The sequence below is a fragment of the Barbatula barbatula genome (genome assembly GCF_947034865.1).
Source record: "Barbatula barbatula genome assembly, chromosome: 9".
Classification (NCBI taxonomy): Eukaryota; Metazoa; Chordata; class Actinopteri; order Cypriniformes; family Nemacheilidae; genus Barbatula; species Barbatula barbatula.
This window is the reverse complement of record NC_136772.1, coordinates 1,093,049-1,119,437: the sequence shown is the minus strand read 5'-3', so window position 1 is coordinate 1,119,437 and position 26,389 is coordinate 1,093,049. Positions and strand designations below refer to the sequence as shown.

At 40.3% G+C, this 26,389-nt stretch overlaps 1 protein-coding gene across 1 annotated transcript in view; it reads left to right on the top strand.

Moving 5' to 3' along the window:
* Window positions 1-26,389, top strand: part of lrp2a (low density lipoprotein receptor-related protein 2a) — a 68,209-nt gene that overhangs the window by 13,041 nt on the left and 28,779 nt on the right. Inside the window, exons 9-42 of the mRNA XM_079465033.1 lie at window positions 85-204; window positions 299-427; window positions 1,821-1,990; window positions 4,290-4,513; window positions 4,865-5,071; window positions 5,215-5,417; window positions 5,520-5,660; window positions 6,181-6,384; window positions 7,533-7,725; window positions 8,311-8,436; window positions 8,674-8,804; window positions 10,257-10,394; window positions 10,774-11,055; window positions 11,188-11,427; window positions 12,312-12,425; window positions 12,515-12,631; window positions 12,821-13,201; window positions 14,072-14,086; window positions 14,902-15,150; window positions 16,248-16,459; window positions 18,180-18,364; window positions 19,036-19,264; window positions 19,980-20,157; window positions 20,374-20,508; window positions 21,135-21,301; window positions 21,387-21,530; window positions 21,847-21,956; window positions 22,178-22,355; window positions 22,629-22,842; window positions 23,616-23,855; window positions 24,433-24,621; window positions 24,828-25,748; window positions 25,954-26,119; window positions 26,192-26,350. Coding sequence (XP_079321159.1) covers window positions 85-204; window positions 299-427; window positions 1,821-1,990; window positions 4,290-4,513; window positions 4,865-5,071; window positions 5,215-5,417; window positions 5,520-5,660; window positions 6,181-6,384; window positions 7,533-7,725; window positions 8,311-8,436; window positions 8,674-8,804; window positions 10,257-10,394; window positions 10,774-11,055; window positions 11,188-11,427; window positions 12,312-12,425; window positions 12,515-12,631; window positions 12,821-13,201; window positions 14,072-14,086; window positions 14,902-15,150; window positions 16,248-16,459; window positions 18,180-18,364; window positions 19,036-19,264; window positions 19,980-20,157; window positions 20,374-20,508; window positions 21,135-21,301; window positions 21,387-21,530; window positions 21,847-21,956; window positions 22,178-22,355; window positions 22,629-22,842; window positions 23,616-23,855; window positions 24,433-24,621; window positions 24,828-25,748; window positions 25,954-26,119; window positions 26,192-26,350 — 6,811 coding nt within the window. The remainder of the gene's footprint in view (window positions 1-84; window positions 205-298; window positions 428-1,820; window positions 1,991-4,289; window positions 4,514-4,864; window positions 5,072-5,214; window positions 5,418-5,519; window positions 5,661-6,180; window positions 6,385-7,532; window positions 7,726-8,310; window positions 8,437-8,673; window positions 8,805-10,256; window positions 10,395-10,773; window positions 11,056-11,187; window positions 11,428-12,311; window positions 12,426-12,514; window positions 12,632-12,820; window positions 13,202-14,071; window positions 14,087-14,901; window positions 15,151-16,247; window positions 16,460-18,179; window positions 18,365-19,035; window positions 19,265-19,979; window positions 20,158-20,373; window positions 20,509-21,134; window positions 21,302-21,386; window positions 21,531-21,846; window positions 21,957-22,177; window positions 22,356-22,628; window positions 22,843-23,615; window positions 23,856-24,432; window positions 24,622-24,827; window positions 25,749-25,953; window positions 26,120-26,191; window positions 26,351-26,389) is intronic.

The following is a 26,389-nucleotide window of genomic DNA, read 5'->3' as shown; positions in this document are numbered from 1 at the left end:
GTCACTTTTCGTAAATCTGTTTGCCTGAAACTTCCTAATATTCGGATTGTAAATCCGTGATGTGGTTGCTGTGATATGTGTCAGGTATATGGCGCTGCGCTTCTCTAAGCTGTGAACATCACTGTCACGCCTCACCTGACGGAGGAACCTGTGCCTGCCCGACAGGATATGTGGTCAGCCAGAACGACAGCCGCTCCTGCATCGGTAACATTCTCCATTTTTATGAAAAAAGCCATTAGAAGTATTTTATGATGTTACGATACCGATACCCACCACAATCTTGACATGTTTATTGCAGATTATGATGACTGTACTCTGTGGGGTATGTGTGATCAGCTGTGTGAGGATGGGATCGGAACCCATCGCTGTAGATGTCAGGAGGGATACGTTCTAGAGCAACATCGATACTGTAGAGCAAATCCTTCATGTGAGTTAAAAAGACTTTAAAATGGGTATATTTGTTTCAACCTTACATCATTGCATCATGTTTTAAATGAAAAAGAATGTGAAGAACACGTGACAGACTATACAGTAATTTTTACAATCATGTTTGGCAACGTTCAGATTACGGCCAGCAATGTACCGCAAAATTAAACAGAATTTATAGCGTAAATATTATTTAAAATAATAATTTACCTCTACAGTACATATCTGTAGGTAAAGGGGAACAATATGCAAGGTTTGGGGAGTAAAGAAGTCAGGAAATTCAAGTATTTTAAAACTAAGGAGGAACTATTTGAATATAACGTGGTATGCATGACCTGCTATACATGCAATATTAGCGTAAACGTACACTACATTTTTGTACTCACAATCTACCCATAAATAAGCTACCGTGGATATGAATTAAGTACGGGGGTCTTATTTTATTATCATAGTAAACATGAAATAAAGGGAAATGATGTGTTCTTCATGCAAAACAGCACGAATGAAGTCAGTCAACTGTAAATTAGATTTTAGATTTTTAAGTTGTATTTGATCAATTTATTTGTTGATCACAAATAATTTATTTGAATTATGAGTTATTTTGATGTGTTTTATTGTGTAAAATGTGCAAAATCACTGTTGATCTTTTGAGACTATAATCGAGTATTTCAAAGCGGTTTGATGCAGTTCCCTCGCCATTAATATTTTACCCCTCTATTCCCCGAACGTTGCATATTGTTCCCCTTTATCTACAGATGTGTACTGTAGAGGTATATTACTGTCACATTTAGTTACGCTGTAAATCCTGTTAAATTATGCGGTACATGCCGTAATCCGAGTTTTTGTGTTAATCTGTGTTATTTATTTTACTTTACAATCTAAATTGAATATTGAACATTGAAAATTGAATATTGAAATATATATTTTTGACTAAGGACACGTAAATAGTTTTTTCGACTCTTAAGTTTCTAGCATTCCTGATGAACGGTTTTACAGTAACTGTTATCTATAATGTGCATTACTCAGTCTTTTCACATCCGTCTCTTTAATTCTCTCAGTTTTCATTGAATGCCATCATGTTATCAATCTCCTGAACGTCTCACTCCCAGCAGATTGTTCTTGAAAAATGAAAAACAACTCTCTCACATTCATTACATCTTATCAAAAGTGCATTATAAAGTGTGTTCTCTGAACATGATCTCTATTTCATTTTAATCCAGGTCACTTTTAAAACCCTCTTACCTCATTTATTCACTTTACTTGGCACCAGCTTGTATATTTAAATCTGACATAGGGCAGTATTCACATTTCTCTTGTGTCAGAAAGGGCAAATATAATTTGCTTGATAAGCTGATTTGTCCGTCGGTGTTGATTTATATGTGATGTGTATGTAGCCGGTGTTCCCTCTCTGATCTTCTCTAATGGACGAGATCTGTTGATGGCTGATGTTCACGGACACAACTCTCAAACTCTGGTCCAGTCTCAGAACAGAGGAGCTGCTGTCGGTGTGGACTTCCACTATCATCTGCAAAGGGTCTTTTGGACCGACACCATCCAAAATAAGGTACAATAAACACAAAATCTCATCATTCAAACCATCGAACATTTAAAAGCTCAGGGTCACTTGACAAATTCAAATTCAAAAAGTCAAATTTGATAAAAAAATGTTTTTGAAATGGATGACTGCGACTGAATAATGGAGAAAAACAACCAATGAGAGCTCAGAACACTTAACTTGTGTTGATTTAATGCTCTGGCGTCTGATGCTGCGGCTTCTCAGTTTTCTTGAATGAATGGGATTTCACAGATTACTGACGTTCTGACCTCGTCCGAATCATTTCACTGTTACATTTGTTGTTGTTGATAACAAAGCTCTTCATTATACCTCTTTAGACACACACACACCAGTACTGAGGTATTGAAGTCTTAAACAAAGTGAAGTGTCTCCAAAGCAGTTAAACCTGTTATTGTTTATTCATTCTCTTTCTTCTGAACACAAAGGAAGATATTTTGAGAAATGTTTCACTGGTTTTGTGTTCACACAGTGGAAGTCAGTGGGCTTCAATGTTGTCTGGTATCAACAATATCTTCTTTAGTGTTCTGAAGAAGGAAAGTCATGTATGTTTGTAACGAAATGAGGATGAGTGAATGATGACTGAATTTTCTCAGAATCTTTTGGGTGAACTGTGCCTTTAAGAGAGGTTTTATGCTGAAATGTGTCATTGTAAGTTAAAGGGATAGTCATCATTTACTCGTCCTCAGGTTGTTTCAAACCTGTACACATTTATTTGTGTTCTGTTAAACACATAATGAAATATTTTGAAGAATTAAGGATGATAAAAAGTTCTGGGGCACCTTTGACTACCATTTAATTCTTCCTACTGTGGTGGTCAATGATGTCCCAGAACTGAAAATGATCTTCCAAAAATCTTTCTTTGTGTTCATCAGAACAACGTCATTTATACAGGTATGAAATAAAATATCTTATCAATTGTTTTTGTATTTTTCCTCAAATAAATTCTGCGCATTACATTGATTAAAACGATTTTTAAGTGGAGAGAAAAGAAACCCTCAATATCAATGCTTTGGTCTGTGAGGATTAAAGGTTGTGAAGGAAGTTGGCTCTTCGTCAGCGGAAAGGGAATTCTTTGACTGATGCCTGTAGATACAGCTAATACGTTAATAATGGCTGAGCAGTCTGGCTCCCGCAGGACCGCAGTCACGGTAACCAACTCGACCCGCAGATAGACTCCAAATGTTCCTAATCTCCAAAACGTGTCTGATATGCAGGAAAACGCCGTATATTTCTGCACAATTTTATGCAACCTGAAACCATCTCGAGTGATCATGCAGGTCCTCACTTTTGAGGCGTTCTTTGGCCATCTTTGTTTTAAACTCTTGGCTACTCTGAGGTTTGGATATCAGCCATAAAGCACAGAAGTGGGTAGGTACTAAGAGACGGGTTCGTGCGATCAGTCTCCTCGCAGGGGGTCCTCAAACAGCCACACCACCACAGCTTGAGTTTCTGTTGGACGGGTCAGCGTCTTTGAGACGTCTGGCTCTGGTTTACAAAGGGCAAAGCTCACAGTGGTGCCTTCGCTTGTGTTATGATGCCAAGAGATCCAGCCTGAGAAACCCGTGCCATCTTTGAATCAATAGGGCATTGGTTTCAGAGTACAGTTTATAAATCTCCCTCTCGGGTGAGACCCGTAATACAAGCTGGACAGCAATCTTATTGCCTGTGATTAATGAAGAAATGGATGTAATGAACACTTGAGTTATGAAGCCATTAGAAAGAAAAATCACGCTTGAGATCTCTTCAATATCTCAGTTATTTCTCTTAGACATTATTGAGCTAATGGAAGTCTCATCTGCTTCTCCTGAGAAAAAGAGTCAGAAACGACAAGTCTGCTATCAAAAGTCAATATTACTGAAGATCTCAATATGAACTCAAACATTTCTCATCAAATTTACCCAAATCAAGATTATTTGACCTCTACAACCCATCATTATTATAGTTTTAATCATATTTACAAGTAGCCTTTATTTTTAGATTCATAGTTTTTGTGTAATTTTTTGTTAGTTTTAGGTTTTTTTGGTCATTTTATGAGTGCTTTGTTTATTTTTTATGTTCCTATATACGATTAAAACCTTTATATTTTTGTTCTATCTTGGATTTTGTTTATTTCTATAATTTTAGTGCTTTAAACTTACTTCAGTTTATTTTTCAGTATAACAATTCTTCATTTAGTTTAGGTTTTTCTAAAAATTTTTAGGTCAATATTTCATTTCTCATTAGATGAACTCTTTAATGAAACACAACCTATGAAAGAGCAACGACATGTGTCATCATTTCCATCCAGGTGTTTTCTGTGGATATGGATGGCTCTCATCTTCAGGTGGTCTTAAACGTATCCGTCGATTACCCTGAGAATCTGGCCGTGGATTGGGTGAACAATAAACTGTATGTGGTGGAGGCCAGCGTCAACAGAATCGATATGGTGGACTTAGATGGGAGCAATCGTGTCACACTGATCGCCGAGCACCTGGGAAACCCGAGAGGTCTCGCTCTTGACCCAACCGTGGGGTGAGTACCAAATCTGAGTAGACGCTGACATAAATCCACCCCAGCTTCCTCTCCATAATCCACACCCGAAAAATCATCAAACTCCAGTCCAGATTCAAGATCTTTGGACCGCGTCTGCGAGGATTAGTCAGAAGTAATTAAGTGAAGATGAACTTCACAGAAACCCGATAGAGTGCAGGTGGCCCCCGGCTAAATTAAGAAGTGACAATTAACGTATACAGCCGCGTCGCTTTGAAGAGCATCTAAGGAGATTTCAAAATCCAGATCTTATCCTCAAAGGTTTTAACTGTAATCGAATGCGATAAAAACAGATCAAAACATTACGTGTGATTTAAATTGTTTTGAGTTCAGGTACCTATTCTTCTCCGACTGGGACACTCTGAGTGGTGAACCCGGTTTAGAGAGAGCCTACATGGACGGCACCAACCGCTACGGGATCATCAGGTCCAAACTCGGTTGGCCCGCCGGGATTACTTTAGACCTCGAGGCCAAGAGAGTGTATTGGGTGGACAGCCGATACGATTACATCGAGACCACGACTTACGACGGTCTGCACAGGTATTTTTATTAAGGAGATCTTTCAAGACGTTCAGATTTCCAGAGGTCCCACACGGGCTCTGTTCCAAACCTTAAGCACAAACAGTCATAATTCTATAAAGATTTCTAGATTTGTGTGTTTTTTAATTCGCATTCTTCAATAGGAAAACGGTTGTCCACGGTGGTTCAGTGATTCCTCATCCGTTTGGCATTACTCTGTTTGAGCATTCAGTTTATTACACTGACTGGACCAAGATGGCCGTCATGAAAGCTAATAAGTACAACGACAACAGTCCACGGGAGCTCTACAGGACCTCTCAGAGACCACACGGTCTGACTGTGGTTCATGCATACAGACAGCCCTTCGGTAAGCAGTCAGAAACAGGCCGGTGAAGGATTGTTCTGTTCATGTTTTGATGATTTTGGTTTGACGTGTGTGTGTGTGTGTGTGTTTAACTCGTGTTAACAGCAAGTAACCCGTGTGGGACTGACAGAGGAGGATGTGAACACATCTGTGTTTTGAGTCACAGAACTGATAATGGAGGTTTGGGATATCGCTGCCGATGCAGAATGGGCTTCGATCTGCACGCTGACGGCAAGAGATGCGCCTGTAAGACTCTGTCTGTCTGTCTGATCAGCTGTCTGTCTGTGTTTCTAGTCACGTATCTGTCTCTCTCTCCACCTGTCTGTCTGTCTGGTCATCTATCTGTCTGGTTACCTATCTGTCTCTCTCTCTCGGTCTGTCTGGTCACCTATCTGTCTCTCTCTATCTGTCTGGTCATCTATTTGTCCCTCTATCTGTCTGTCTGGTCCTCTATCTGTCTCCCTCTCTCTGTCTGGTCACCAATCCGTGTTTCTTTCTTTCTTTCTCTCTATCTGTCTGTCTGTCTGGTCATCTATCTGTCTGTCTGGTCACATATCTGTCTGTCTCTATATCTGTCTTTCTCTCTGGTCATCATCAGTCTGTCTATCTGACGGTTTGATCTTCTGTCTGTGCATCTTCCTGTTTGTCTATCAGTCCATCTTCCTGTCTGTCTAGTAGCCTAGCATCCTATATTAGCATCCACACGAGCGAACGTGAGTCTTTGTGACAGTAGACGTGTCTCAATGTTCTGTAATCTGTCTTCCAGCTGTTAGGCAGTTCCTCCTGTTCTCCAGTCAGCTGGCAGTGAGAGGAATCCCCTTCAACCTCTCCACACAAGAGGACGTCATTCTACCCATCACAGGGACGCCGTCATATTTCGTTGGAGTGGACTTCAGTTCTGCAGACGATTCCATTTTCTTCTCAGATACAGTAAAGGACATCATCTACAAGCAGAAGGTCGATGGAACTGGTAAGATGCCGCTCAAATGTCAGCAAATGATACAGAGTTGGATGTTTTGGGATTCCTCTGAGGGCCTGAGGCATTATTGTAGTTCTTTCTTTTTGTGTGTGTAGTGTGTGTTGTTTGATGAAATGTCCTTGACCGCTGGGGCAGATACAGTGTGAAACAGATACTCCATTCATCTCCCCGCCTGAACGTTTGCTGTGTGCCAACAACACATTTCACTGCATGCAATCACTCCCATCAGAAGCTTGCAAAGGCCAAAAACATGAGAGAATGTGTTCAGGGGTGTCGGAGAACTAAAAAACAACTTCCCCATCTCAAAATAGATCTCGCAATCCCGTCCTGCCCTCATGCGAGCTGTGTGTCCTTTGACTGTAAATAAGAGCATTTTGTTGTTTACATTAGTGGTGTAAAGATATGTATTGGCATGAAATATGGGGAAAACAAAAATGTATATGTTTATTGTAGAGATGTTTTTTATAATGTGTAGTGGTTCAGCTATCAACATGTGACCTACATCAACACATGTAATGTTTGATGGTTTTACTGATTTAAAAAAATCTCTTATGGTTTAGTTGTAAAATTTACTTTGTTCTTATTTAACACTCACAGACCATTTCTTTTGTTCATTTACATGCACAACGTTGCCGTCCTTCTGAGACCTTGGATGTCAAAATTTACTGTGTTTCAGGAAAAACATTGTCCTTGTTCAATGATGAAATACTGTGTTTTCAAAGTTGACAAGCATTTTTAGAGACTTTATTAGCTAGTGGCAAGCGGGTGACTAATAAAAATGGTATATGGTCAAAATAAAAATCCTATGGAAATCCTATGGAGATGTGAGGTTTCAGAAGGACAGCAGCGATCAGTTAAATCTTGCATGTTGTCCATTTTAGAACAAAGTAACAAATGTTCTGGAAAAAAATCTTAAATCTTGTTGTAAACATTTTGTATGGCAATGGTGAACCTAGTATCACGTCAAATCGTGAGCTGATTTTATCGTTACGTTTTTATTTTAAACATTTAAGCACTTTTTATAATTATTTTTCATTTTTGGAGGAACTATCCCTTTCAGATGTATTCTGACAGTGAATCAACTTCTTTGATTGACACTTTTATATTGACGTTCCTCTTTTCCTCTTTGATGTGTGCAGACAGAGAGGTCCTCGCAGCCAATCGGGTGGAGGGTGTGGAAGATCTCGCTTATGACTGGATCTCAAAGAACCTGTACTGGACGGATCCGCGATACAGGAGTATATCTGTCATGAAGATAGCGGATAAATCCAGACGGGCCATTGTGCGCAACCTGAACAATCCCAGATCTATAGTGGTGCACCCGGTGGCTGGGTGAGTGATTTGGTTCCTTATATAATGACACAAATGAATCAATTATAAAACAGACATCGCCAAGCACTGACGCATCGTGATCTCAGGTTCAAAATCACAGACATGTTCACATGTCAACTGAGGAGCGAGCGTGAGCCAGAAAGTCACGTCCCTTTCACCTCTCTTCTCTATCTCCATGAAAAAGCATTAACATTCGGGCCACTTGTGTCCACTCACACCTTTCATAATACAGGAGGTGCTGAGGCATTCATAGATCGCCCCTGCTTTAAATTTGGCACAGATAGAGGAACTCTTTATGCTTCTCCGGTGGGACATTTCCAATGGCTTCAAAGTCAGGAGTCCTCGGTCTCAGGAGACTAGATTAGTGCATGAAGGACATTATTGTAGTGGACACTAAGAACTTGGCTTAACGGGGGAAAGCCCCGCGGAGAGCCCGAATAAACCGTCTGTACCTCACCGTTTATAAATAACACCCAACAGACGCTTTTCAAAGCATTCAGGCATTTCGGTGAGGCACATGCAGGAAAAGATTTAGGCTCTAATGCACGTGTGTGTGTGTGTGTGTGTGTGTGTGTGGTTTGGCAGCTATATATTCTGGACCGACTGGTACCGTCCTGCTAAGATTATGCGGGCGTGGGGCGATGGGTCACATGCTCAGTCGATTGTGAACACAACTCTCGGCTGGCCCAATGGTCTGGCTATTGACTGGAGGTGAGTTCAATTGCAACAATACTCCTTTCATTTGGTCGTAACATACCACACAGAATAATCCATTTTTTCCATTCATAAATCTGACTGCCATTTAACTTGATGGCTTTGTTGTTTGTTTGCTAACGCGGTTGGTTCCTAATCCTTAAAACCATGATCTGGCATAATCCTGTTTCTCAGTTCTGGATTTAAACTCTCTCTCTCTCTCTTTGCTCGTGTCTCTCTCTTTCTCTCCCTCAGTGCCATGCGTTTGTATTGGGTTGATGCTTTCTTTGATAAGATCGAGCACAGTAACTTTGACGGCCAAAACAGGTTGTCTTTGGATCGTATAACTCAGATCTCCCACCCGTTTGGACTGACTGTTTTTGGAGGTAAATCTGTCTGTGTGTCTGTTCATCCATCTATTCATTCATCATGCTGTCTGTCTATCTGTATGTCTATTAATTGTTGTCTATTTAATATTCTATTTATCTACGTTCTGTCTATCTTTCTACCTGTCTGTCTGTCATTAATCATTCTATTTATTTATCTGCCTGTGTGCGGGGCCGGATTATCCACTAGGCATTATGGGCGTAGGCCCAGGGGCCCATGTGCACTTGGGGCCCAAGCAAGGGGGAGAAAACTTCCCATAACAATGTTTTCGCTATATTCATTCTGCCGTGTGCCTCTCTGGTCTGCACACACGCAAGTGTGCACACAAAACAGTGTTTCTAACTTACGCAAGTCTGTCTTTTGATTTAGTAACTTTTAGGCCAACTTTTTAGGCCTTTTGCGAGAATGAGTTTGCCGACTAACTAATTCATATGCTTACAAATTGAAACTTTTCCATTTGAGATGTTATTCAAAGCTTACACGAAATGTCGGGGAATAAGGAAGTAAAATTACAGTAGCCTTGTACGAAAGCTTCAGGGCAAGCGGATTCACAGCAGCTTTGCCGCCTCCGCTCTATTGCTATCGTCAGGATTGTCGCACGTTCTTATGAATTTGCTGGCATGCGGGTGATTTACACTGTATATATTATATACATATATATACCCGCGTATACCCGATTTGAATCATTGACTTACTTGATTCAATAAGCAGGAAACGCCACTATCTGTTGCTCAAAGACCTGCAACCGTTCTGGCTTGGTGTGTCAATTTTCGATGGCAAAAAAAAAATTAACGACAATGTAACGCGCAGACTTAATTACTTGTTAAAATAAATTTTACTTTAAGGGTCTTTTTATAGGAGATAATTTTGGATCTTTTCAAGTGAAACATATGAAACAGCAAAGGCCTCAGCACTGGTCTCAGCAAACCTGTTTAAAAAAGTCGCCACAGCTGTCTATCTAACTATCAATCTATCTAGCTGTCTGTTTGTCTATTATGTATCATTCTGTTTATATATCTACGTTCAATCTTTCTCTACCTATCAAATACCGTTCTGTCTGTCATTATTTAATATTCTATGTCTATCTATGTTCTGTCTATTTTTCATTCTATCTCTAGCTCTGTTTGTTAAATGTATAGATTCTGTCTGTCTATCATTTATCACTCTATTTATCTATCTACATGTTTTAGTTCTGTTTGTAAATGTATCTGTCTGTGAAGCAGTTTTCTGAGTATACAAGTCGACATTGAGATGACCTTGAGTATTACCATCAGCGATAGATAGAAAGGAATTCATTTTTCCATCAGTGTCTGTCACCATCATAATGTCACTTTAACAACGGTTTGTTGGCTGGTCTGTGAAATTAAAGTCATTAAATAAACTTGAGTGTTGAAAGATCAGGGTTCCGATGTCAGCTGTTCTTCTCTGATGATTTAATGAATCTGCTCTAGGTTACGTGTACTTCACCGACTGGCGTCTGGGGGGAATCGTGAGAGTGCGTAAAACAGACGGAGGGGAGATGGTGGTTATCCGCAGAGGGATCAGCCACATCATGCATGTCAAATCTTTCAACGCTGATTCTCAAATCGGTAAGAGACTAATTCATTGCTTAACTCTCGGTGCAATGAGTTTCTTTTTATTGCGATGTTAAGAGTTATTTCTCCTTATTTAGCAATTGAAAACTATTCTTAGGTAGTTGAGTCAAAACAGCTCTCATATCTGTGAAAGTCGGCTTTTTAGCCCTGGCTCTGATTCAACCTTCATTGCAAGTGTGGGATTTCTTAGGCCGGTTTCTTGTCGACACGGGTAAACTGCTGGTCAGATTGCTTAGAAAAGTAACAGCACACCTCAGCTCGATAATGTTTTTAGCCAAGCAATCTAAAGAAAGCCGAGAAGGCATTTCCTTCTCTGAATCAGTCCAGAAAACCCAGAATGGTCACGCTGCGTTGCCTCTTTTGCCCCCGACAGGATCTAATTTCTGCAGCCGGCAAATCAGTCCGAATGGAGACTGCAGTCACTTCTGTTTCCCTGCACCGTATTCTCAACGGGTGTGCGGCTGTCCGTACGGCATGAAGCTGGAAGCCAATCAGCGGACGTGCGTGGACGATCCGTCCAATGAGCCGCCGACTCTCCAGTGCGGCTCAAACTCCTTCTCCTGCTCCAACGGGAAGTGTGTTCCTCAGACCTACCAGTGCGACGGTGTGGACGACTGTCACGACAACAGCGATGAGATCAACTGCGGGGCTATCAGTAATGCTTCTCATGCCATTGTTAAAGAAACCGAAATATGAACATTCTTTCGTAATTTATGCATTAGAGAAATGCCTCTGACAAATGCATTCCAAATATAACCGATAGTTGTTCCTTTGTGTCCCCTCACAGATAACACATGCTCTCCCACCGCCTTCACGTGTGCCAACCAGCGCTGTGTGCCCAGGAGCTGGCGCTGTGACGGGCATAATGACTGTTTCGATGGCAGCGACGAGAGGGACTGTCCCACACGGACTCCCGGCACTTGCCAAGCGGACCAGTTCAGCTGTGCCAACCATCACTGTATCCCTCGTACATGGCTGTGTGACACAGATAATGACTGCGGAGACGGATCGGATGAGAGCAACTGCGGTATGTAATATATCTCTGAAAGAGATCTTACATAAGGAGTGAAATATACAGTATATAAAACTTAAATCCAACTGAATTGAAGCAAGTTATAACTGAGCGTTTTATTTCCCTTAGGTGAAAATTAAAATGTGATTTCTGTAATATTGCTGTTGTTTCACATAGGACTTCAAGTCTTGTCCTTTGTCAACAACAATATTCCAAATTCCCCCAATCTATATACGTACATAGAATGATTTACATTTGTTAGAAAACTAAACAAACAGCAAGTATTACTTAATATTATTTACTAATTGCTTTTTTATTTCTTTATATTTGATTTGAATGCAAGTCTTAATTTAAATTATTTGACGTCATCTTGAGACCCCTTGAAAAGTGTGTTGAGGCCCAAGTTTCAATGACAAACACTGAAGCAGACTGTAGAGATTAAATTGAGAGGAAAAACAAGACTTTTTTGCATTTCTCACAGTATATAAAGACACAAGGTATCTCACGTGTGTCAACTTCAGAGCTTTAGAAAACATTTCAAGAATGTCTCTCACGGTGCGATCATACATGGGTGTAATGACTGCGGTACAATATTTTTGCGCTATAAATGAAGACGGCACGTACATGTTTAATAAACAATTAATGAACATTGCAATGATGTACAAAGTAACCGTTTCATGTCCTGTCCTCCATTCTTTATCATCTAATCATAACTGTTGCTTTGAGGTCCAATGACTTAAAACTCTTTCTTATGAATAAAAAACTGAGCATCTGTGTTTCATGTCTTTTAAGGGATTTGAGGAGAAACACGACTGAGATGCCTGTCAAGTTACTAGTGCAAAAGTTGTGTTATTAGGTCTTTCTGTTTCATTAAAATGTCCTGTCGTTCTGATCTGCAGATTCTACATGTTACCCCGGGCAGTTCCAGTGTCCCGACCATCGCTGCATTGACCCCAGTTACGTGTGTGATGGAGACAGAGATTGTGCGGACGGCGCAGACGAGCAGGGCTGTGGTAAGACTTCACATCATTCTGTTATTGCTAAAGTCAAGTGTTTGTCTTGTTTAGCGGCGGTCTGAGTGTTTCTTGTGTTTCTCCAACAGTATACAACTGCACAGCTTATGAGTTTAAGTGTGCTAACGGACATCAGTGCATCAACTCTTATTACAAGTGTGACGGAGTGTTTGACTGTAATGATCGCTCCGATGAATCTGGATGTCGTAAGTATAAACGAATGAAACTTTACATTCTCGTATGAAACAGCACATGAGCTAAACCCGTAAACATGTTTCTAAAGGTGCACTCTCGCTTATTTCTTATTTTGATTTTGGCGTGTAACACTTTCCTGAGGAAATACGATTTAGGAAATACGATTTAGAATACACTAAGATGACCTTTGACCCCTTCAGCCACCAGACCGCCGGGCATGTGTCACCACGAGAGTGAGTTCCAGTGCCAGTCAGACGGCAGCTGTATTCCCTCAAACTGGGAATGTGACGGGCACCCGGACTGTGAAGATGCTTCGGACGAGCATCACGCGTGCCCGCCGCGCACGTGCCCCTCTTCTCAGTTACGGTGTGATAACGGCAACTGTGTGTTCCGCGGCTGGATATGCGACGGTGATAATGACTGTCGAGACGGGAGCGATGAGCGGGACTGTCCTACGCCACCCTTCCACTGTCCCAGCTGGCAGTGGCAGTGCCCCGGGCACAGCGTGTGTGTTAACCTCACCAGGGTGTGCGACAACACCCCAGACTGTCCCAATGGAGCGGACGAATCCCCCCTCTGCAGTAAGTCTGGACTTCTGCGTGTTTGTTTTATAGAGATTTTGAAATGACTGTAAACACATTATTTCGGTGGTTATTCTTATCGATGGTCGCACATCTAGTGAGCGGAAATGATTGTTTGGATAAAAACAGGTGAAGATTTAAAGGACAATATTTTGACAATTGTTGTTCTAAACAGCCCAAAATGAATTTGTATTTCACATTTTTGTTTGATCTCAGTCAAGGAAAATGATGTTTTTAGATTGATATTTTTTAGATTTGCTGCCAGCATGTATTGATTTCAATATAATTTATTTATGATTGACATGTTTACTGTAATGCAATTACAATGAACATATAGGGGACAAAAGAAAACCAACAGGAGAATTTGGTTAATGTAGCTAAAAATTATGATCTCCAAAGCTTTTCATTGTTAAGTGCATTATTTTCTACAGGAGCATTTGAAATGAAATTGAAATCGGAGCGTTTCGTTAAATTTAATTCTTTTTTCTGTTTATTTACATTGAAACTGTAATGCTGTGTTCACACCAAACGCGAAACAAGCGATTTGCGCGAGTAAATTGCATCATACAAAGTCTATGCAAAGACGTGAATATATGCAAACTTGTGGAAAGGAGATTCGAATAACGTGAATCGGTCTTCCATGCAAGTAAAACATTGATGAACTCTAGAGCTCATTGACACCTGCTGTTTGACAGATCCGGACGCTTGTAGTTTGGTGTGAAAGCGGCATTTCGTTCGATCAGTTGATTCTGCTGCATATAATGTACGTGTTTATTATAAAAGATCCTGTGTCGAATCATGCATGTCTAATCTGAAAATTATCATTGAAGTGATCTGTGATTTCCCTTTCATGTGTCCTTCCGTTTACAGATGAACCCTTACCAGGTAGGCTAAAGCCCTAAATCACCCACAATCCTCTGCATGGAGCACTAATCTATCCCGCCTCTGTCTCACTAACAGTCCAATTACTGTCTGAAACACAACATCGTTGTCTGTGTTTAGCATTATAGACCCCCATGGATATAGAATGTAGAGCTATCTTACAGTAGATATTTTAGTTTGTATGCATAAACATAAGTAGCTAAACCTTAACAAGAATAACAGAATTCATGGGTGTTGTGGCTGGGCTGTATATTGAGCATATTTTAAATATTTTATAAAAATGTTGGTTTTGACCGCCATTTCCTTTTTATTTGCCTATACAATTTCCAAGATATTTTTCTCGTGTATGAGAACCAAAATGGTCGGTCACTAAAACAGTGAGTGATTCGCTCCAAAGTCCAACAGCGTGTCTTTACCAGACGCGGCGTGATGGGATAAAATACAATAGAACGCATTACACTGGATGCGGCGCGACCCAGTCGAAATTATCTACATTTATTTACATATAGCAGACGCTTTTATCCAAAGCAACTTTGAGGAATGAGGAAACAATGGAGTGATATTATATATACTGTATTTTGATTGTTTAAATTTTTTATTCTGTATTTAAACAAATAATTGTGTTCATTCAACTTGATGTTATTAATAAAAGGCTTAAAATATCACAAGGATTTTCTAAACTATGTCTCCGAGCCATATTAGCATCCATTTTCCGTGTGAGGATTGTGCTTAGCATGTTTCCATCCGTCTCCTCATGCATGTTTTTCATGTGATCTTTCCTTTGACGTGTCATCTCAGCCTTTATTTTATCCTCACAGATCAAGAGAGCTGTTCTGATAACAATGCCGGCTGTACTCACGGCTGTATCCAGGGTCCTTTCGGTGCCCAGTGCACGTGTCCCATGGGCTACCAGCTGAGTAACGACTCAAAAACATGCCAGGACATCGATGAATGTCATCCTCCAGGTGTGTGCAGTCAACACTGCTTCAATGAGAGAGGATCCTTCCGATGTCACTGTCAGGATGGGTACACGCTGGAGGCCGATGGGCGCACATGCAAGGCTTCAGGTTTGTGTGTCATCTCTGTCTGTTCTGCCATCGGTACCAAAATGCTGCAGCTGTTTTTTTACTCTAAAGTCGTTAAATTAACGCATTTTTAGGTGCTGGAAAAGAGTATGTTTTGTTTTATTTTAAATCCCTTTTGAATGATCTTGTTCATTTTAAACTGAACATTTTAATCATTCATTTTACAATACATAATAGATTTTCTAAATTTGTGTTCACACTTATTGATATACATATATACAATATACTTTATGTACAATAATGATTATATCGATAGATTATTAAAAATATTAATATATTAGATTATTGTTAGAAAAAACATATTACAGGATTTGTACAATTTGTTAATATATGCTAAAGTATTCTTTAGTGTTAACTATAGTAAATGTATCGGCTGTAGTAAATACTGTAGTATACTTTAATATTTACTATGGTTATTTTAAAATAAACTCCACAGTATCTTTGAATTTCACTGTAGTTTACTACGGTAAATGTGAAAGTATACTATAGTAGTATTTTTATCTGGAAACATACGTACAAAAACGTCTTACTGAAGGATGAATATAACGAAAGGATCTTCATCACATTTTGTGTAACAACCAGAAGATCCATAAAACAAGATGTGATTTGGGTTTTGTGATGATTCTGGCAAGACAGATATTAGTGAAGCGGAGCTGTGCTGGTCTCAGCCGGGTCCTCTCGGATTACCACAGATAAGACAAATAACATATGTGTCAGTCACAAACTTTCTTTCTGGGGTCGTTAGGTTGTAATCTCCAAACAAAGACATGTTCATGAGCTCGGTGACTGACAAGAGCCCATTCCCAGTGGAAAAACACTGTCATCTGATACAGCTTTTCTTCTTTCTCAATGTTGCTTTTCAACGGGACTCTCTTTTGATCTCTCTCAGATATGTCTTGCATAGTTTTATAACTTACAGCTGAAACATGAAGAAAGTTTGGATTCATTTTCGGGCCTGCTGTGATTTTGTTGTTGTTGTGGTTGTTATTTAAGAAAAATGGAAATAATAAACGTGATATTATATACATTAAAAAGTTATATCAATAATTAATATCAAAAATATATCTTCTTAAATGTAGGATCCCGGGAGGTGTCGCTCTTAGTGGCCAGTCGGAACCAGATCATATCGGACGACATCGCCTCGCAGCCAAACGTCATTCGCTCTCTGGTTCGAGATGGTCGTAACATCGTGGCTTTGGATTTTGACTCCGTTACAGATCGTATTTACTGGTCAGACACCACCCAGGACAGAATATGGAGCGCTCACAAGAATGGAAGTGACCGCACTGTGGTAAGTGTCCAAAATGTTTTTAGGTCAATGTGAAATCAAACCCTTTCTTGATGTAAACATTTTGCAGAATTAGTTAAAGAGATATTTCCCTACCAAATACAAATGTCCCCATGTTTTACTCCCCCTCAAGGCATCCTAACTGAATATGTGTCTCTTCTGGAAGAATAATGCAGTCGGAGTTATAATACCTTGTATCATTTTGTTTCCATGCGGTAGAATGGGAGTGAACTGGTGTGGATTTTTTGAAGCTCCAAAAAGTTCATCCATCGATCAAAGAACTGCTCGACACAATTCAATCGTCTTAACACAGGTTTTCTGAAGCAAATCCATGCATTTGTTTAAGAGAAATATCCATATTGACAGCGCTATTAACGTTGATGTCTAGCTTCCGTCATCTCTTGAATGCGTGTAAACCAGAGGCTTAGGGGTCAGCTGTGGCCTAATGGTTAGAGCGTTGGGCTTGTGATCAGAAGGTTGCCGGTTCTAATCTCAGTGCCAGCAGGTCATGACTGAAGGGCCCTTGAGCAAGGCACCTTACCCCTGATTGCTCTGCAGTAATGTGCCACTGTATAAAACTACTTGTAAGTCGCTTTGGATAAAAGCGTCTGCCAAATGAATAAATGTAAATGTAATGTAAATGCTTAGTGGATGCACTTTTTGGAGCTTCAAAAAATCAACACCTGATCACTCCCATTCTAACGCTTGGAAGCCAAATGATATGTGGTATTATAACGCCGACTGCATTATTCTGCATGAATAAAACCATATTTGTTAGGACTCTGTCCTTCCTGTCACAAGCTTTCTAGCTCCAGTCATGACATTGCCATGTTTTTCGGGTTTCTGTTATGTGTGGAGACACGTGGCTTTATGTTGTTACTTGGCGCTAAGTGTCTTCCTGTTATGTCTCTCAGCCCCACCCTCCTATCTCCTATAATTTTCATGTTAGGATCTCATTCCCATCACCTGCTGTGTTTCACTCTCGTTAGGGTTTCATTCCAATCACCTGTCACCACTCTCCTCATGTAATTACTCCTCGTTAATCTCTCCCTTCATATAGTCTCAGCTTCCCTTTGTTCAGTGTTGGTGCATTGTTTGTGTTTGTTATCAACACTTGATGTCTTGCGCTCACGGTAGTATCACTGTTTCAGTTTTGTGAACATTTAATTTCTATTCTAAGATCCTTGTTTTGTGTTGTCCCCCTCGTGGGAAGTGTTTGTTTGCGTGCATGTTTTTCCCCATTGTGGGTTTTTCATTAATAAAAGTTTTACGTTAACCCTTCGTCTGGCTGCATCTGGGTTCTGTCCAAGCCACTTTGTGACACATATTCAGTTAGGATGCCTTGAGGGGGAGTAAAACATGGGGAAATTTTGGTAGTGGTGAAATATTCCGTCAAGGATGTTATTCCGAAGGAAAGCTTTGTCTTTGTAAACCTTGGCCAAAATGAAGTCGCTACACGGTTTCGCCTCTGTTCTGGCATACACCACCAATTTATCACAATGAAATAAATCTATATACATTCTTTCTCATTTCATATCCAGTTTCACTCAAACATGCCAGATTACAGAAATAATGATGAATAATATTATATGTGGTTTTAACCAATGTGTTGTTTACTATAAACCCTTAAATTCAGTCATTAATGCAGAAAAGACTACAAGCTTTTGTGACAAAGACATTTGATTTTCCCATCATCCTCTCAGCAATTCTTCTAACCTTTCAGATCTTTGACAGTGGCGTTACTGTGACAGAGAGTCTCGCTGTTGATTGGGTCGGCAGAAACCTGTACTGGACCGACTATGTGCTGGAGACCATCGAGGTGTCCAAACTGGACAGTTCCCACAGAGCGGTGTTGATCAGTGAGAACGTGACCAATCCCAGAGATCTGGTACTGGACCCGAGAAATAAGTGAGAACAATCAGAGGTTAAACCGTACAGTAGATTAATATGATGCAAAGAGAAAGCTTTTGTTGTAATATATAGCTGTACCAAAGCATGTAACAAAGCAGCTATACAAGAAAACATTGACTATAAGCAAAACATAAAAGGTTATGCAAGTCAAAACACAGGTCAAATATCAGGCAGACTAAAAATTTCTATATCCAGTGTTCATTAAATAAAACTATAAAATTCTAGCAGCCCCCCCAGCCAGGCAAACAGTATGCAAACGGTGGCAAGGAACCCAAAACTCAGAGGGAAACCAGGCCTGACCAGGGGATTCCAGTTCCCCTCTGGCAAAAGTTGCAGCCTCTGCACAAGCTCGACAGTGCTGCACAACAAGGCAAAATAAACAAATTGTTTATCATTAAGATTATCATTAATTATCATCACAGCATTTGTTAGGTCTGGGCATGCGTCCTGCCCGCTCTGGTAACCTTGGAACAATGAGACAAGACTGGCTGAGGGTAGAGGACTGTTCTGCACTCTTTAATGCAACAAACGCATCAGTTGTTATTGGAAGTGTTCCTGGTTCCGGTTGATCTAACTAGTGAAGCCTAAACCTTCAGTATATTTATATTACATGTGATCACAGATTAAACACACTGCCTAACATCTTAACTGCACGTGTAATATTTCAGCACACATCTGATGTTCTGGACGGACTGGGGAAGAAATCCTCGTATCGAAAGGGCCAGTATGGATGGAAAATTAAGAACCACAATCATCAGTACCAAGCTTTACTGGCCGACAGGTTTGAGTATCGACTATCCCAATAATCTCCTGTATTTCGCTGATGCTTACCTGGACTTCATCGACTACTGCGATTATAATGGAAAGAACCGGAGACAAGTGTTGGCCAGTGATTTGGTGAGACAGTTTGAATCTTTTATTGATTGAATGTTGCAGTCTTCGGTTATAGGTAAAAAGGGAGGGCAGCCCTCTTTCCATAATGTGTAAACTAAATCTAAAGCAAACAGTTGGGGTAGACTTATGATAATTAACAGTAGACCTGTCTAAATGTTTATTCTTTTATATTTACAGATATGTTTTATACACAAATGTTTATTTTTTAATATTTACAAATATGTTTTGTGCACAAACGTTTATTTGTTTATATTTACAAATACATGTTAAATACCAATGCTTAGTTTTTAAATATTTATAAAAATATATTCAATACAAATGTTTAGCTTAAATCATTAAAAATAGTTCTTCATATACCAATGTTAATTGTTTTATATTTGCAAATACATTTTATATACAATGGTTATTTTTTTTCATATAAACAAATATATTTTGTATACAAATGGTTATTTTATGGTTATATTTATATTTAGAAATATATTTTACACACAAATTTTTTGTTTTTAAATATTTATAAATATATATTTTATACACAAAATCTTAAATTTGTTTATATTTGCAAATGTATTTTATACACAAATGTTTATTTAATAATATTTACAAAAATAATTGTATACACCAATCTTCAGTTTTAAATATGTTTTATACAAATGTTTTAGTTTTTTAAAGAATACAAATGCAACTATTAATAAGCCCCCTTTTGTTTTTCCATGAAAAGGTGCTGCAACATCCCCACGCAATTACGATTTTTGAGGATTTTGTGTATTGGACTGACAGATTCATCAACCGCGTGATCCGGGCCAACAAGTGGCACGGTCAGAACCAGACGGTGATGCTGTATAATGTGCCTCAGCCCATGGGCCTGGTGGCGGTTCATCCTGCCAGACAACCTGCAGGTACAAACCAGTGTCCTCAATGTCCACACCTTCATTTACAACACATTCCTTTCATTGTACGATTATAAAGAATTTCAGAGCGATTTGGGCAACTATGGCTCCTCTCGCTCTGACCCCATATGATTTTCTGTTGTCTCTTCACTGTATAATCTAATAAAGGTATGATCAAATTTTACTTGAATGCAAAGTGTCTTCTGACTTTTGTTCTTTCTGCAGGTTATAACCCCTGTGACCCTCACCTGAGTCCTTGTACCCACATCTGTCTCCTGTCAGCGATTGGTCCCCGCTTCTATTCCTGCGCCTGTCCATCTGGATGGACCCTCGCTGCTGACCTCTTCACCTGTGTAAGAGGTAAAACATACACCTGCACACTGAAAACCACCTTTGACCTTCGAATGTTGTGCCATCTATTGAGACGAGATCTCATACAGAAATGGGTTTACAGTTATTAAACTACTTCCAAAATATACACGTCTGTGTCTTTTTCCATTCAATCTCAGTCTTCTGTTAAACTGGATTGAGATTTGAGGTGAATTATAACTTGTCAACAGGAATCTATTTCTAAAGTAATCTTGATGACTTGAGGGCAAACAGTTACTCTCGTACGAGGTCAGAGCTCAGCTGACAGTTTCGCCCGAGAGCGCTCTTTAGAAGCAGTTCTTGACGTTCTCTTCAGAGCAAACTCTCTTCCCCGCTCAGGTTTCACTCTTTGTTGGAGACGTCAAGTGCATTCTTCCATGAGACTTAAACAATTGATCCAGACAAACAGAGCCGGTGGGCTGTTATCAAAGTCGACAGCGCAGACGTATCAATAAAATAAACCAAGTGTAACCACGTCCTGGTTAAATAAAAAGAAAATAATAATATCTACTCGCTACGGACTTTGTGTGTGCCACCCGAGGCTGAGAAACATGATTCATTTTTACAATGTTTATGAATAACAGGGTGTGTATAATATGTGAGCAATGATTTTGCAGTTGAGGATCCGTTTCTGGTGGTGGTGCGAGACAGCATCATTTACGGTATCTCGCTGAATCCCAATGACAAGAGCAACGACGCCATGGTACCGCTTGCCGGGCTTCGGAACGGATACGATGTTGACTTTGATGATGCTGAGCAGATGATCTACTGGGTGGAAAATCCGGTGAATTATAAAGACAATGAAATGGACACAGGTTTTGGAGAATTTCAGTTATTTATCGACAGTGCTTCTTGTTTTTTCCGTGCAGGGTGAGATTCATCGGGTGAGGTCGGATGGTACGAACCGAACCGAGTTCGCCCCGGCAGCCATCTTGGGTTCTCCAGTGGGGTTGGCTCTGGATTGGATGACACAGAATCTGTACTACACAAACCCTTCCTCACAGTCTATAGAGGTCTGTAAAATCTCGTAGTTTTCCGTCTGTGTTTAATATGAAGGATCATGTTTTTTATCATGAGTTGATTGATCATGCCTGGTGGTGGGCTCCACCCACAATTGATGACATCATACATTAGTGTTTGTGTTTTTCTATAAATGTAATTTGTCTTTAAGTGATAATTTATGGTGTAGATTTGTACTCTAAGTTAAAAATGTAAACATGTTTGGAGCGTAGATGTGCTTCTATACATGTGCCATAGGTTATGCCAAAGCAAAACTAGCAAGTCTTTAATTGAACATACTTTTCCTTTTTTCTGTTGGATTTGCTATAGGTTCTGAAACTAAAAGGTGAATTTCAGTACAGAAAAACTCTCATAACTAACAACGGCTCACCCACTGGTGCAGGAGCTCCAATGGGCATCGCTGTGGACCCGGCCCGAGGGTAAGAGCGCTTGACTTGATAAATCAATTAAAACCTCTTTATTTTGTCAGTTTCTTCACTAAGATTGTAAATCTTCTTATGGAGACAAGGAATATCTCAAATCAAAAGCTGTATTATATTATGAACACACACAGTAAAGTCAGTAGATGGTGTTGTGTGGAGTTCTGTGGTTTCGGAAACCGTATCTGTTGCTGTTCAGTGATGTGCCGTGTTTGTTTCAGAAAGCTGTATTGGACTGATCAGGGAACAGAGAGCGGGATACCGGCCAAGGTTGCGTCAGCAGATATGGATGGATCCAATCCGATGATTCTCTTCACCCATAATCTTGAACATGTAGAGTTTATTACTATAGACATCAAAGAGAACAAACTCTACTGGTCCGTCACTGGAACCGGTGTGGTACGAACCAGTTTTACTCGATCATTTAGGAACTGTAGTTTAAATAATTGTATACAATTTATGTTAAAGTTAGTCCAATTTATCTGCCCATTTCGGCAAATTTAAGATGAGCAGCATCAAAATATTGTGAGTTTTTTTCCTGAACCCAGAAAAAATAAGAATGAGTTTAATTCAAGATGTTTTAATCTGAAACTGAAAGTTTTTCTTTAGAAATATTATTTTAGTAATTTAAGTTAATTTATGTTTGATTTTTAAAATTATTTGTTGTTTTAGATTGAGCGTGGCGACCCAGACGGATCAAACCGCATCACTATGGTTAACGGGTTGTCTCACCCGTGGGGCGTGGCCGTGTACGACTCCCACCTGTATTTCACGGATCGAGATTTTGAGGTGATCGAGCGTGTCGACAAAGCCACGGGACTCAACCGGGTCGTGATGCGGGACAACGTGGCCGGTCTTAGAGTTCTTAAGGTGCACTACAGAGACTGTGAGTACATTACAATAAAAGAATATAAGTAAGGACTTTGAATACGGTCTACAGCCATTGTGTGCCTTCTTTGTACCATTTCTCTTTGATTTATTTGACGATGGGCTCAGGGTGGTCATTCTGTAAGTCGTCGTAACCTTGATGTCCATGTAACAATTACAAGAGCGGGCTGAATGACTTTCAATAGGATATCAGTTTACCAATTAGTTACTCTCCGCCTCAGGGGGACACTCGGCTTTATAGAGAGAAGAATCTTTGTTGGGCACACGTTCATTCTCTGAGCCGTGAACGGCTTCTATTGTGTGAGCGCTTTCAGCGGGAGGTGACCGCGAGAGCAGAGGACTTTTAATATTAGACTCAGAAATACCACAACAGATCACGCATAGATAGATATTTATCAGAATCATGCACTTTTGTGCTTAAAGTTCAATTTGTAGTTTAGGGTACGCAATTGAATTGATGTATTTTGGGGTAGGGATAGTTCACCCTAAAATGGAAATTGCCGTGTAACATTTCTTGGCTTGTTACCAAATAATTTGCAAATAATTGGACACGAAATATGTATTAGCTCATTAAACATATATGCACCTACATAACTGTTTTACATGTGGCTTGGTACCAGTTTGGTGAATAAAACCAACCTCAAAATGTTGCGACTGACCAATCAAAATGATAGAATTACAGAATTACAAAAAACGATCATGTCAAAGCTATAATATAATCTTTGTACCATTTTCTCAAACTCTTGATCTCATTCTGTGTTTGTGTTGTAGCATCAGCAGGTTCATCTAACGGCTGCAGTAATAACGTGGGCTTGTGTGAGCAGTTGTGTCTTCCTCGTCCCGCCGGCATGTTCAGCTGCGCCTGCGCAACGGGCTTCAAACTTAACGCTGATAACAGAACTTGCGCTCCGTATCAGTCATATGTAGTCATCTCAATGTTGACTGCTATCAAAGGCTTCAGTCTGGAGGGAGATGATCACTCAGAGTCCATGGTGCCCATAGCAGGGAGAGGTGGGTCTTCAACCGCCAATTACAAAAATCAAGTATATCAGAAAATATTTAGAAAGTCTCCTTACATTAGCACAATTTGCATAAGCTTAAAGACGATTCAACAGACGCATGCGCCTGGCCCAAAGTTCACTTCCGGTCTGTGTTTGGTTATAATAAAAATATATATTTTATATTAATTTATATATATACATTTTACATTCATATTTTATTGTATATCAATTGTATTCAATTCAATTATAACTACTCAAGTTATTTATTCTTTGTGGAGGTCTACCGCAAGTTAAGTTTGTGCCGCGTAACATCTGTTTATGTTGTTGCCGCTGAAACCGTCTATAATAATGTTTTTCAAGTTGAGCTGTCAGGGACATTTTTGTTGGAAATGTCAGTTTAATGTCATTTGACTACAACACATATAAAGATACATGCGAAGTAACCTGCAATTTTATACTGTAGACAGATGTGTGAATTTGCAGCTATGTATTAATTACAATATAAAGAAATATGTGAAGTAAAAGAAACTTAACTTTTGTTCACTATGTGCAAACTTTACATGCATGTGTTTTTGTGTGTCCCGCAGGTCGTAACGCTCTTCATGTAGATGTGCACATGGCTTCTGGTTTCATTTATTGGTGTGACTTCAGCAGCACTGTAGCGTCTCAGAACGGAATCAGTAGGATCAAACCCGACGGCTCAGGGCTTCAGAGCATCGTCACCTCTGGGATCGGACGAAATGGGATTCGGGGCATTGCTGTGGACTGGGCCGCAGGTGAGAAGATATTTATATATATATTTGATCATTATTTGACAAAATAGTTTGAATTCAATAGAATTTTTTTATGGAAACTAAATATAAAGAAACATAATGGTCAGAGATGTCCACTTTTGCACAGACCAACAGTTAAAAACAAACATCCTGAGTTGGCAAACGTCAGTAATTTTCGGTGACTACTACTTATTATTTCCTTTCAACAGGAAACCTTTATTTCACAAATGCCTTCTTCACCGAGACGTACATCGAAGTCATTCGACTGAACACCACCTTCCGTCGCGTACTTCTCAAGACCCAAGTGGACATGCCCCGTCACATTGTGGTGGACCCCAAAAACAGATACCTCTTCTGGGCTGACTATGGACAGACCCCTAAAATCGAGCGTGCCTTTCTAGATGGAACAAACCGGACGGTGCTGGTGTCCTCTGGCATCGTTACCCCCCGGGGTCTGGCTCTGGACCACCATGACGGATACATCTATTGGGTGGATGATTCGCTGGACATGATCGCACGGGTTCGGCCAGAAGGGGGCGAGACAGAAGTGGTGCGGTTTGGGAGTCGCTATCCGACTCCGTATGGCATCACTGTGTTTGAGGGTAATGTGATCTGGGTGGACAGGAACTTGAAGAAAGTTTTCCAAGCTAGCAAACAGCCGGGAGTGTCGGAACAGCCAGTGGTGATCAGAGACAACATCAACTTGCTGAGAGACGTCACCATCTTCGACCGAAGGATGCAGCCGAGTTTAGCCCACGAGCTTAACGGCAATCCCTGTTTGGAGTCGAACGGAGGCTGCGCTCATCTTTGCTTTGCCATCCCCGCAACTCAGACCCGGAAGTGCGCCTGCTCGTTTGGGAATCTGGCCGCAGATGGCAGCAGTTGTGTGGTATCTCGAGATGACTACCTTATATATACCACAGAAAGCACGGTGCGCTCCCTTCGGTTGGATCCAGAGGACCACTCACTGCCCTTTCCTGTGGTCAACGTGGCGCGCACTTCAGTGGCTCTGGATTTTGACCGTTTGGACGGCAGGATCTATTTCACTCAGAGCTCTGGAGCGGGCCAGAGCAAGATCAGCTTCATTACTTTGGCCTCACCGACCTCCCCTGCCACAGAGGTGGCTTCAGGTTAGCGGCTTATCACAACTACATACATAGTTTGTATCTGTTCGGTGATTTACTTGGTTAAAATATTTGGACGGACACATAGACAGAGGGAAACTCTTAAACATGAGCCCCCACCTTTGAATCGTCTTCAGCCTGAACTACAGTTTATTTTCTATCATGTTGTTAAATATCTTTGTTTCTAAATATTTTCCTCTTCTCTGTGAAGATTTAGGAGCTCCTCACGGTATTGCGTATGACTGGATCAATAAGCGGATCTATTACAGCGATTATATAAATCAGACCATTAGCTCAATGGCCGTGGATGGATCTCAACGGACAATCGTAGCTCATGTCCCCAGACCCAGAGCCATAATGCTGGATCCATGTCGAGGGTGAGTCTCTGTGAGTTTATTTTCTCATCTCATCCGTTGTTTTTATGCATGTCTCTGTATGTTTGTGCTCAGGTACATGTACTGGACCGATTGGGGAAGCAGTGCTAAGATTGAACGTGCCACACTGGGAGGAAACTTTAGGACAGAGATTGTCAACACCAGTCTGGTTTGGCCAAACGGTCTGACGCTTGACTATGACGATCAGAGGCTGTACTGGGCAGATGCCAGCCTGTAATATATATTTCTATTCTATTTTATTTCATGAATATT